This window comes from Suillus plorans, assembly GCF_016647745.1.
Source record: "Suillus plorans strain S12 chromosome Unknown HD556scaffold_15, whole genome shotgun sequence".
NCBI lineage: Eukaryota > Fungi > Basidiomycota > Agaricomycetes > Boletales > Suillaceae > Suillus > Suillus plorans.
In genome coordinates, this window is record NW_024537399.1 from 316,482 (window position 1) to 328,961 (window position 12,480).

The 12,480-nt window shown below is 46.6% G+C and overlaps 4 protein-coding genes across 4 annotated transcripts; 2 read left to right on the forward strand and 2 right to left on the reverse strand.

The window, feature by feature from the left end:
- Nucleotides 1-105: 105 nt before the first annotated feature.
- Nucleotides 106-1,436, forward strand: HD556DRAFT_1233248 (ribonuclease H-like domain-containing protein; the record flags this gene model as incomplete). The annotated part of the gene is made up of 5 exons (XM_041297579.1): nucleotides 106-210; nucleotides 251-444; nucleotides 500-661; nucleotides 788-965; nucleotides 1,020-1,436. 5 exons carry the CDS (start codon nucleotides 106-108, stop codon nucleotides 1,434-1,436), a joined length of 1,056 nt encoding a protein of 351 aa, XP_041162725.1.
- Nucleotides 1,437-3,622: 2,186 nt separating this feature from the next.
- On the reverse strand, nucleotides 3,623-6,555 carry HD556DRAFT_1233065 (uncharacterized protein; the record flags this gene model as incomplete). Its single annotated transcript, XM_041297560.1, has 18 exons — nucleotides 3,623-3,699; nucleotides 3,755-3,877; nucleotides 3,939-4,115; nucleotides 4,166-4,312; nucleotides 4,360-4,453; nucleotides 4,510-4,590; nucleotides 4,648-4,724; nucleotides 4,781-4,874; nucleotides 4,926-5,008; nucleotides 5,064-5,166; nucleotides 5,221-5,450; nucleotides 5,558-5,640; nucleotides 5,687-5,763; nucleotides 5,801-5,857; nucleotides 5,910-5,919; nucleotides 5,967-6,034; nucleotides 6,085-6,438; nucleotides 6,499-6,555. Coding segments are annotated over 18 exons (1,992 nt in total), but the record flags the coding sequence as incomplete, so codon positions are not given.
- A 1,766-nt stretch (nucleotides 6,556-8,321) lies between these two features.
- HD556DRAFT_1440736 (RlpA-like double-psi beta-barrel-protein domain-containing protein-containing protein) lies at nucleotides 8,322-8,902 on the forward strand (the record flags this gene model as incomplete). Its single annotated transcript, XM_041306159.1, has 4 exons — nucleotides 8,322-8,447; nucleotides 8,499-8,609; nucleotides 8,664-8,751; nucleotides 8,808-8,902. 4 exons carry the CDS (start codon nucleotides 8,322-8,324, stop codon nucleotides 8,900-8,902), a joined length of 420 nt encoding a protein of 139 aa, XP_041162727.1.
- Nucleotides 8,903-11,749: 2,847 nt separating this feature from the next.
- HD556DRAFT_1220381 (uncharacterized protein) lies at nucleotides 11,750-12,221 on the reverse strand (the record flags this gene model as incomplete). The annotated part of the gene is made up of 4 exons (XM_041296790.1): nucleotides 11,750-11,790; nucleotides 11,841-11,933; nucleotides 11,994-12,085; nucleotides 12,142-12,221. Coding segments are annotated over 4 exons (306 nt in total), but the record flags the coding sequence as incomplete, so codon positions are not given.
- Between the last annotated feature and the right edge of the window lie 259 nt (nucleotides 12,222-12,480).

A 12,480-nucleotide genomic window follows, 5' to 3' on the forward strand; every position in this document is an offset into this window, starting at 1 on the left:
TCAGACCACGTACTGCTGCTCAGTGCTATAGCTAGATCTTCTCGCTGGATCCCTTCCTGAAACTGTTCACCACGTTGATATTCCAGCAAGTTTGGCTCTTGAGATATGTCCCGGATACGGGAAGTATGGGCGCCAAATCTTGAGGCAGAAATGCGGAACATACGAGACCTGATCGACGAATACCCTTACGTTGCAATTGTGCGGCGCGTAGTCTGATGTTTCTTGCAGATGGATGCTCACTATGAAGTAGGACACAGAATTCCCGGGCGTAGTTGCACGACCAATAGGGACTTTCAAAACATCTTCAGACTATCACTACCAAACAATGCGATGTAATGTCGACCTGCTCAAGCTAATACAAGCCGGTATCACACTCGCGGATGAAGAGGGTAACTTCCCCCAGGATGTCACAACTTGGCAATTCAATTTCAAGTTCAGCATAAGGTGCGTTTTAGAAGCCAAAATTGTCGGGTATCGCATGTTAAGAATGAAATCATAGTGAAGATATGTATGCGCCAGAGTCAATCGACCTGTTACAGAAGTCAGGGCTTGATTTCCAGCGTCACGAGGAGATGGGAATATTGCCGTATGACTTTGCTGAACTCTTGATCACATCGGGTCTGGTCCTTGCGCCCGAGGCCAAATGGATATCGTTTCATAGGTAAGTCATACAATGTTCTCTGACAAGTAAGGGCGCCAAGTACTCTTGAAGCTCTATCGTTCAGTTCCGTTTATGAAAGCCTCTTTTCTACATTCACCTCACTTACGTATATCTTCCATATTCTAGCGGCTATGACTTCGGTTACCTGGTCAGGCTTTTGACTGCGATGTCCTTGCCGACCTCAGAAGAACAATTCTTTGAATGGCTGCGCACTTGGTTCCCTTATTGCTATGACATCAAGTTCATGATGCGTGCCTCCAAGTCCCTCAAAGGAGGACTACAGGAAGTCGCGGATGATCTTGGTGTGCGTGATTCTCCTGTGGTTAGTTGATCACCAGTTAATTACTGATCCCTACAGGTGATGCGCATAGGAACATCACATCAAGCCGGATCAGATTCCCTTCTTACTGCATCCACCTTCTTCAAAATGCGAGAACTCTACTTCAATGATCAAATAGACGACGCCGAATATAACTGTAAACTGTATGGTCTAGGGCAGACCTTCGCAGTATCCAACGGCATCACTGATACCGGTCGAGGTGGAGCTACCATTGCCGAACGAGAGGACAGGGGAATACCAAGGGATTCACAAAACCAGACTCCTGCCTTGTCCGCCCCCCAGAACCAGGGTGTGATAATGGGTATGGGCGTGCCTTTACCTACTCCAGCACTAGGCGGTGCCCTGCCTGCGCCACTACCATCTGGCACACCATATGGGCCTATGGGAGCAAATGGCCCATTCATACGAACGGCAATTGGAGTAGGGGGGAGATAGCCTGCATTTCGTTTTCTCCTTTTTCGTAGGACTGTTTTATGTAATTATTTCACTTCATTGGTTTCTCCCTGTTCAAATCTTTCGATAAATTGTCACTCATTCGGCATGCCAACGGGTTTACATCGACAGGCAGGTGAGTACTTCACTCATCCGCTCGAACTTACGATTATCATCGGGTCTACAGTAAGAGCTACTCGCAAGCTTGTCAATGATATAGATGATACTACTAAGTATAGTGCGTCATCTGCTGCGTCCCCGCTGTTCTACCCGGCGAGCATGGATTGTATCTACGCGTTAGCGAGTGTTACCTGATAGGGTACAGACTCCAGCGTCTCTGACGCCCTATACTGTCCGCGCAGCGGTCTCCCAGTTGTGAGTGGTATCATTGACCTCGCTAGAGCTTTTGGACGGCATAAGCGGCATTGCGACACAATTGTCATGCTGCCAGTGCTTTGTCCATGGTGAGATGAGTGGGGTTCGCTGAAGGGGCTGTACAATAATCCCCTTCCCATGGATCGACGTCGCAGTCATCCATCGCAAGAGTACACAACCAACCTCGTCATTATCAAACGAGGGTCAGCAAGTGCACTCGTAGCGTGGAGCTACGACGCCGATGCAGGTGAAAGAATAAGTGAAACGACCCCCGAGCTCACAGTGTCTCGGAATTCAGGTGTGTGGCAGAGAAAAGCAGTGGTTGGGAGTGTTGAAGATGGTCAACGACAACAGGTGAGTTCTTATACAAATCTGAGCGGCACAGGTCTCCCGTGTATCCACCAATTTTTTATGAACCTCGATCAGATAAGTCATTGCAGCTTCCATGTGCTCCAGGTGGAAGCAATGTCATGGAACTCATCTGAAATGTGAGAAACACAAATCGCCACCGAGGTACAGTGCCCATGAACATGCTCCATCTCACCGCGGAGTCAAATTGCATCCTGACTTAGGAACATCCAAACTCCTTATTGGTGCCCTAATTTTCTTTGTGAAGCACATGACCTTTCTATGTGTGGAATGTACGTCTTCCGTCTCCGGAATTCCATCCTTTGACGCATTCATGCAGAGACAGTTCTCCGCAATCACCACTGTTGAGATGATGCTTATTCGGACTCCAACATCAGTCTCTGAGCCAATTTATCCTGCTGAGGGAAGGCAAAGATGCAGAATTGACAGCTCATTTGGAAGATGGGCTTTCAAAGGAGCAAGTGGCGTATTTCAGGGTACTTGCTGATTTCAACATCTTCAACCAGACCCATCTGTCCAGATGCGTTAATGTCCGGTTAAGTCATCGAAATCGACAGCTTGCTCCTGATGCCAGGGCTTTGGTAACTATTGTTTGTTTAGGCTTATTCCTCTGATGGGGAACGGTCGGCCGCAGGCAATTCTTTTTTAGTCCCAATGCTTGTCTATTAACAGAAAAATAATCCTTCCGCACTAGGCTTAAGAGGGCTCGAGTTGTCCCCCTGAGAAGTTCTAGAATAATTTTTTGATTGCGCACTTCCAGCATGCAGGCCTAGTCCTGTACCGTACTGTCAAATGACAAATTTGTCAAAACACCGTCTACCTATGATGGCTAGCCGAGATCACAGCTTACTGGCTGTATTCGTTGTAAATTGTGATGAGGACCGTAGACCACAGCTAAATTTGTATGAACTTCATGTTCGCTGGTGCATTGTGACGTACGATAGGGTCCATTGACGGCACACCTAGACCTCGGCTACGGCCGACCCATTCCGATCATACTCTTCCTACGAGATGCTGACTTGCCAGGCCTGTTCTATGTAAATCTGTATCACGAATAGCTGCTCTTTCAGAAATCACCATGTGCAATGGACACCTCAAAACTCCTCGATCGGTCTAATAATGGCACCTCCTGGTAAACTAAAGAACAAGAATGGCCTCGGAGAGGGCGGTCGCGATCAGGCAGGATCCCTTTATTAGAATGGAGAGATACAATATCGCCACGAAAAATAATACCTTAAATGAAGGAGGTGGTGTAGTTGGTTCTGAAATACGGAGATAGAAATTGGTGGTCATCATATGGTATGTATGTACCATTATTTTCCAATTTGGTTCCGACTACGGTACAGGGTGTTCGAAATCGTGATTAATCTATCGTCAACTAACGGCAGCGATAGAATCGTTGCGAAATAATCAAGCTAAATTCACCTGACACATGTTCAGCAACTTTATGTTCTGTGTTGACAACCAGGCCCACGTACATAATTACTGGGAAATATCCCCTTCTTCCCGTCTCTGGAAAACCCTAAAATTATAATCAGTCAGGCGGCATTGAAATGAAGGTCAGACCATCTGAATACCTTCCCACCAACCGTCTGCATAGTTTTGACCTCCGTTTGTTCCAGAGGACAGCTCAACAAGGTCCCCCTCATTTATCGTCAGCTCTCCTGGTTCTTGAGCTCGATAGTCGTAGAGAGCCCGTACTTTTTATCGGGTAAAAGTGAGAAATAACTGATCGTACGAGAAAATAGGCGGCACTCGTACCGTATATGCCTGACGCTTGCTGAGAATCTCGTTGAGAGGGTTCAGATTTTTCCAATGGCCATCCGCCTGCATCTTCCAAATAGGTCGCAGGGACCAACCCTTTCTCACCATCGGAGTCGGCCACCTTTACCCATCCGGAACCATCGTCTTCCTCCACCACACGCACCACAGTACCCTCTTGTAACCATATCAGCACGTGCAAGATGGGGATATGTCGCCACACAGACCTGTCACATTCAATTCGAAGGATGAGGACGCCGCGAAGTCGAAGATAGCACGAGCCAATCGATGCGTTTCTTCCACATGAAGTAATGTATTGTGTGGCACAGAAGATGATGGTATTGGAGTTTTTCTGGAGCTGGTGGATACTGATGCTGCGGATAGTTTGTGAGTCCTGTTATAGAACTTATCAATCACCTACATCTACTCTCCGATATAGACACGGCAGAAGAGGGAGACTGCAGAATTTCCGAGGCTTTGTAATTGCCGTGAACATTACTGCACTCCGCAGGTACCTAACGATGTCCGTAAGCGGCGTCCCTACATGGTTTAGATGGGAGAATGAAATTACATTTAACTCGCATTTAGAGTGCACAGATAAGCCACAACTTTTACAGGTCTTCCCCTGCTTACTTAGACCCCAGATCGATACCTAGGCAGTTATTGGTCAAATAGCACAGGCACGCATCCACCAGTTTCTTAATCATACCTTACAGTATCCGCATGTTGTAGGTATCGAAAAGGCCGAGCTCTTGAAAACGTGTGGGCTCGAACCTCCCTCGTCGCCTTACGCATCAATATTAACTGACATATGCTCCATGTTCGTCTAACATGTTACTTACCCCCCAAGACTTCCGCGATCATGTTGATTTCCGAGTTGAGGACACATGCTGAGGTCGAGAGGGCGGTGACCTCGTGGGCAGTGTCAAGGTAGCTCTGCATAGGAGTTAGTAAGGAACCCATACTCCACCCATAATGACTACGCACATTCATGGCGTCATCCATGTCTCCAGGTGTGTTATCAGTGGCGCAAGCTGTAAGCATGACATGATATTTCTCGGCGTCAGTCCCTGTGCACAAGATGGTGAGTGCAACCAGCAGTCCACGGGGCGAGATTCCACTCACGTTTTTTTCCAAGCACAGGGTTCAGTTCTCTCAATTTAGCTCGCGAGCGCGCGAGCTTATTTTGTAAGAGCACCTTGGGACCTGAATCAATACAAATATCTCCCTGCAATTTACACTTCTTAACACAGTGCACGTAACTCAAGTCAGTCAGGCCTACCGTATCGTAGTGGTTTGAACATGGTTCAAATACCCAGTCGTTGGGTAGGCTGAACGGATATATGTTGTATTCTGCGAAAAGCGCCTGATCCTTATCGGGTTGGACTTCAATCAAAGCGGCGATAACGGCTGTAAGACGGTCCTTCAAGATATTTTGGTGTGATAATTGGATATTCTGGGCCTCTCTCATGACACCAACGAAATCCATCACTAGACGAGTCTGTAATTCTTCTGCAGACAGTCAGCCGAATCATGTGCACAGTGGTAGCCGCTCACGGAAAGACTTGGCGTGATGTAAGGTTGTTCAGTATGTGCCAAATAGGATAATGTGACTTAACTTACATCTTCAAGACTTGGCAAGTCCTCGGTATAAAACTTCGTCTTCACACTGTTGGCGGTTGCAGTTGAAATAATATAAACACTGCTGGAAATTGGATAACATTCTATATGTTTTTTTTAGCACGTACTTCTTGCTATTGAGCATGTCGAGCCTCTGCAGATCATATTGTCTCGCTGAGCGCTCCGCGTGTCGATCGTGACCAGACTTCACAAGAATTTATGACCGTGAGAAGATTCTTGACGAGCTTCCTTACCTGCTTTTGACGATGAATTTCAACTTCGGCGCAATCGGCGTCATACTTTATGAATATGGTGGTTAGAATAGTTGCGTTATAGTGCCCAGGATCTCACTTTTTGCTTGCTCTGTATCATGATGGTTAAACGTGCAATATGGGACCAGCTCAAGACCTTGCCTTGATGCGTTCAGCATAGATCTTATCGCGTCCAGCAAGAATCGTGGAAAAGAACTGCATTTGCTACATATATCATCAGTATGCATAGGCATGATTTTGCACGATAATGTAACCTTTTTCTTGTAATCATCATTGCGGCGCTCAACAACCTTCAGAGATTCCGTAATTTGAGACCATGCCTCCGCTAGGTTGATATGGTCCTGAGCAGAGCTTGACATCGATGATAAGATCTCAGAATATGCATGATTCAGGGTGCTACCATCAAAAATATGAGTGCCCGGCCAAAACTGGGAAGAAATGACATGCTTCTGTTGTACCACACTTTCCGTGTAGGCAAGCTTGTCGTCTCCAAGGACTAGTAATAGTTCATTCTTGTTCTTCTTTTCGCTTGCTTTCTTCGCTAACTGCTTCAACTTTGTTGCATAATCGCGTTCTAACGCTGCTCTCTCGCGGTACAGTTCGCGTGCCTGTATGAGTCAAGCAGGTGAGTGGTCAGCTGTCCTAAATTTCGAATTTCGAAGACGCACATCGGCTAATAGACCAAGGTGGGCATCAAAAAGACTGGAGATACGATTTACCTGATCCTGATCGTGAAATAAGCATCAGCGATGAATGCCATGATTGACTGCGGATTCAGTAGGTTACAGGCAATAGTTGACCATAGCTGTTGGTTTGTTTCTGCATTTTCTTTCAAAACGTATGTCTGTTGAGTTTGCAATTCGAGCTTGAGTACTGAGTACTTGAGTGGTCAGGTGAAGAGCAAAAGTAGCGATTGCGGAACGGAACCTGACAGCCGAGTCTCATCTTGCCGGATATGTAGTAAGGGTCGAGACGCCTATGACTCGGATCACGGGCAGTGCTATAGCACAGCGTGTTGGAAAAACATCACCGTTGCACTGAACTCGCACATCGAATATATTCTAATAAAGTCATGACAGGGACAGGGCGGCTATCGTAAGTCGGGAACTGCATTTAATCGAGACACGATGCAGACAAGCGACTCTTGCCTACCTGCTGATTCATGCATGTCATCAGTTTCAAGTGAGCAGAAGTGAAATATGGGGCGGTGATTAAGTCAGATGATAATTACAGGACAAAAAACATAGAGATTATCGATCATTAAAGAACGACGAATGCAAGATTTGAGCTCGAAGCTTGAAGGGTCGCAATGTCTTATGTGTTCCAAGTCGCCAAATATGCATGTAGTACGCTGGTAAGGGAACGTCGCCTTTACATCGATGCCACTACGGGAGAATATTCCGAGCCACGAGTTTCTCATCAGAAATTGACGTGCCAAGGATATGTCAGGCTCGCTAATGATTCCGCTGACTGTGGCAGTTTTCATCGGTCCGTGAGGCACGCATGCATTGCTCAGCCGTTACGCGTAAATGGCAACACCCCAATTGACTGGCGGGCTGAGCGCAGCACGTCAAGCACTAACCGGGTGGACTCGTATTTTCTGAGCGTCGATAGAGAGGGTTTCGAGAAGCGAGAAAATGTCGGTACCAGATGAAACTCTACCGATACTCATTCCTGAACCAGCTATTAGGCATCAATATTTGCTAGCCCGCAGAGACAGGAATCTCCTGGAGGCGTAGAGTTTTTGTAGTACGAAGGACGGCGACGGCACCGAGGAATTGTCATGTGCCCGCATCGCTTATTGGAAAGCAATCCCCGCGGTGAGAGTTCGGTATGTCGGAAGCCGAGAGAACGACAGAGTCGGACAGACATATTGCTAGTGCTGAGAAACGAAGTGGACAAGAAACAACACGAGGTGCGGGGAAGTTGGCGCGGAAACAAGACGGCCGGAGTGGAAACTAAAAATTACTAGGTGCGTGGGATACAAAATGACTACTTCACTTGAAGCAACATTCAAGTCAAATCTTTCTTAAAATTTTGGGTTACGAGTTCCAGATCAGCTATATTCAAATTGTAAGTAATAGCCCTCATAACATTATCCAAGGGTATACACCTTAGCCGGACGGCATTACTTCTGTTGTGTGTGATTTCGCAAGTGTACCTGTGTTCAAACTTGCCGTAATTTTCGGTTTGCCCTCGACTCGGAGACAATAATATGTCCTCAGGACTTCCGATGTACGTTCTTTGATGAGGTACGTATCCGCGTACCCTCTTTTTCTTTCCTAGACAACGCGACTCCAGTGCGGGGACAATCTATAACTGGCACAGCAATAAAATTTCCCGAAGAGCATGTCTGATGTGAGGTAAAAGCCTGTCTCCAGGTATATAAAGGCCTGTGGATTGTATATCGAAGTAAGTGCAAGTAGAGTGCTCCATCCCCCTAACGTCGTTTTCACGCATTCGATATCTTGGCCCCTCACTAACTGCCAACATGTATAGACTAACGACTATCTTGATCACGCTATGCACGATTTTCCTCACCGTTCTGGCTGCGCCATTACGGATCGATAGAGCTACGACAGGATCACTTGAAAAGCGCACCACACACTCAGGCGAGGTGAATTGATCAGAGATAGTTGTTGGCTGATTGCTAATTGCTTTAACAAAGGGTACTTGGTTTGAAGTTGGCACAGGAGCCTGCGGATATACGGATACAGATAGTGATCCTATAGTTGCTATTTCTGCCGAGATATATGACAGTGGAGGAAACTGCAATCAGGTAGGCCCATCTCCCATTCCCGCAATGCGGACATTGGATGCTTATCGCTCGTAGTGGATTCACATCACCAACACCGACAACGGACAGAGCGCGTATGGGAAGACGCGTGACGAATGCGAGTCTTGTGGCTCAGGTAGCCTAGGTATGTTGTTATTTCAGGGTTTAACTTGTGCTGCACCCGTTAAATTCGTTTCGTAGACATGTCTCCTGGCCTGTTTGAAGAACTAAGCACACTCGACACCGGTGAAATCCCAATTTCATGGCACTTTATGAGTAAGGACTGGTCGCCTTAACTGCGCGCCCATCCTGTATTACAAATCTTACTTCGGATACACGATTTCCTTACGGTTTCCATCACGACTCTTTAGATTATAGACGACAAATCCTCCTGGTCAGGAAGGGGATCAAGATTCAGGATCTTTTGTATCATTTCATAACGGTGTTTCTGTCGCGCTCTATCACTTACAGTAAATGCAAGGCCCTAGGAGCCTAAGTATACCATTTTCTTGACCGCAGTATGCGCTCCGTGTTGTTTTTAGTAATTCTATTGGCATCTGATCTTATTAGTATTAGCACCCACATTGAATGGGTGGATTTATTTCGGTCGACTCTTGAACAACTTGCACGTTTGGAAGCCGCAAGAATCGACATCAAGGTTCAAATAAATCGCTAGGCTCCTCGTCCTGGTGACTCGAAGAGCCGAAGATAAATGTAGTAAGTATCATTGCATGCCGGTATCACCCCAAATGAAGACCTAATACACATAACATCGCAGGTTTTAAATCCCTTTGTCTAAGTAACTGTTGCGGTATATATATTAATCATAAATGTATGTAGAATCCTGTTCGTTGAATGTCACGTGACTCACGTCAGACTTTTGATCCACCATGATGCAGACCATGCCCGATCGCCGTGCCTTCGCGATATCGATGATGCTGATACTGGTTATTATCTGCACGCGTTATACGCGTGTAGACACAGCATCCGACCTGAAACTGACATCTTCCGTGAGCGTCGGAGACATCATCATGAAAATACGACATTACCGTGACCGCGTCCCTCCGCGACCACGGGGACTAGCACTCACCTTGAAGCCTTCGTGGGACTGTATGCGATTACGAATTTGTTATCAAAGATGTGGAACCTGATGGCACGTTCTCCAAGACTCATGCCTGGTAGCTTCTAGTTGATTTCGGGCCTTCACCGAGTCTTGCAATAATGGTTTGCCACCCCACCTACAAATCGCGATGCACCTCAGTTTGGTAGCATGGCAGCTATTTCTCTGAAAAGCACGGCATATTCAACAGATGCACATCGCGCCTTTTCCTTTCGTCCTCGACTCTCAAGTGGCCGAGGACAATTATAATCAAGGTACAAGTGGCCTGGGCTGGTGAAAGTTTGCGCCCCAAATTGTTCCAGCCTTCCGGAATATCAAGCGAAGAGCTGAATATATGGAGGTCACGGAAATGAGGCCGAAGATACCAAACTCGTCGGATATCCTGGAAGGTGCGCATCATCAGAAGTATCTGTCTGTCCGAGGCAGTCCTAGGCGCCCCTCGAATGATCAAATCCCGAACAGCAGGCATCCTCATTCCTCGAACGGTCTGGAGCCTGCTAGCGAATAACGTCGCTGCTGGTACTACATATGAAGGGCGTGCCATGCGGAGAGCAACATGCCCATCATCGTGAAATGAAGACCATACAGCATGCTAGTACTCGCATCAGTTTCTAACATGAGCCTCGCGTTCTCCTTCCCCCCCTTTCCTTCGACCCATCTGGAAAGCCCTCATACTAATAGCAGCGTTGCATTTCGCATCTAGTTTGCGACTTGGATCGTCGAGCAATCTGATAGACACTGTATGTTCGTTTCTAGATCCTCGAGTTATCAAACACTTGATAATCATCTGGCCCTTGTTCTCCACACGGCACGAAATTGTGCCCAATTCGACGCTCAGGTTAGGAGATTGCCGCTTTTTATACCCCTTGTAACCTTCCCTAGAATCAAATAGCGAAACAAGGGACCCGTTTTCCCCTCAATGAATCTAGAGCGTCTAATTTGGAATGCATGCAGCATTGATCATCCAGTAGTTTCCGCCACTGGTAGGTACCGCGACTCAACCAACAGGGGCTCTTTGAACAGGATTTATTACATCTAAATGAAAATCATGCACATGGTGTTCTGGTAGTGGCGAGGACTCGGAGTACTTCTAGACAGTTGATTTCTGAGTACAGAATCATAGAATACGAATAAAGTATATAGGTGCCCTAGATCCACCTTTGTCACCATGTCGTACAAATGGAAGCATCATGTCCGTCGCTCAGGTCCTTCACGATAGGGCCTGACTTCAGTTGGTGTTGGTAGTATACACTAAGTAGAGTTTGCAGAGCATATTTTTATTATTTCTTTCTATCATCGGTCACGGTCTATTCGTGATCAAGTTGCGTGTTCCTTCATACTTAACAAAAACTCGTGGAAGAAGCAGCGAAAAATATGACCACCCCTTGGACTTAGCTTCGAACGTACAAATCATCCAGCAGTGCACCTGTCTTGCGACTCAACCGACGAGCACTATTCCAGTAACCAAAAATTGCTACATTCATGTAAATCATGCACAGTGTTCCAATAACAGTGATATCGTGAGAATGCTAGAGTAGAGTGATTGAATGCCAGCCAAGTATGTGTCGTAGATCCATCCACCTTCGTCGTCAAAATCATACAATGAGTAAGTAAGAGTTCGTGAAACTGAGTCGCAATCATTATGGACATGTCATCTGATTCTCAGAAATGCTTCGCCAATCAAAGCTCATGGCGCCTACAGGATGTAGAGCAGCGATACCAAGGCGAGTATAATCGACGCGCCTGACGCATGGTTCCTCCATGCAGTACCCGTGAGTGTAGTTTGTGTTGGCGCTACAGTAGACGTGACAACTGAGGTTGTACCAGAACTTGAAGTAGGTTTAGACGCCCCAGTTGTAGGTGTTATGCCGGAAGTTGTTGGAGCCAAATTGACCGGAGTTGATGACGTGGTTCCCGAAAGAGCTTCAGTTGTAGGGGATGCACTGCTCGCAGGAGTGGCCGACTGATCTGAAGTTGAATATGTGGATGGCGCAGGAGCAGACGAAGATGAGCTGTCGTTGATGATGGTAAATTCTGGACTGGCGTTGCCAGAGTCCCCAAACACTTGATCAAAATTATTAGAACTACCTCTCCCGCAGATACCCACCACTTACAGACAACGATATAATCTTCTCGTGTCTCCACATCGGGGACGGTGATCAGAACTTGACCGTCCGTATAATTGATGTTCGTTGCAAGCGGTGAGCCTAAAAGTATGTCATTTAATCACGATAAAAGCATAATATTTCATAACATGGTTGACTCACTCAACATTAAGTTCTCGCTGTTGTTGTACATGTATCCCAAAACCAGCATCCCAACCGGATTGGTAACATTAGGAGATAAATCGTCAGTGCTCCTGCGGTAAATGTGTTATTCGAAGGTATCCAATCACACCTGGGTGTACATACTTACCAAGTTACCAGCTGCTTCTCTCCGACTTGCCATACAGTGTCCGCCGTTGGACTAGTGATGGGCGGATCTACTACATCCCTCAAGTTCAGTGGTAGTGAGAGTGCCAATGATATCAGAGATGAGATGGCGAATAAGAGGGTCGTGAGTGCAAACATCATGTTAAAATCTTAGCTCAAGGCAAGGACGAGTAACTGGAGCTGGAGGCCTGAGCGCTGAGCAGTTGCACCACATTGTTAAGACTGGTTGAACATGTTAATAACATAGCAGTCGTGGGAAAAACAGTTAGGTAAGCGATAGCCTTACATACCGTAGGGGGATAAATCTAATTACACATACATA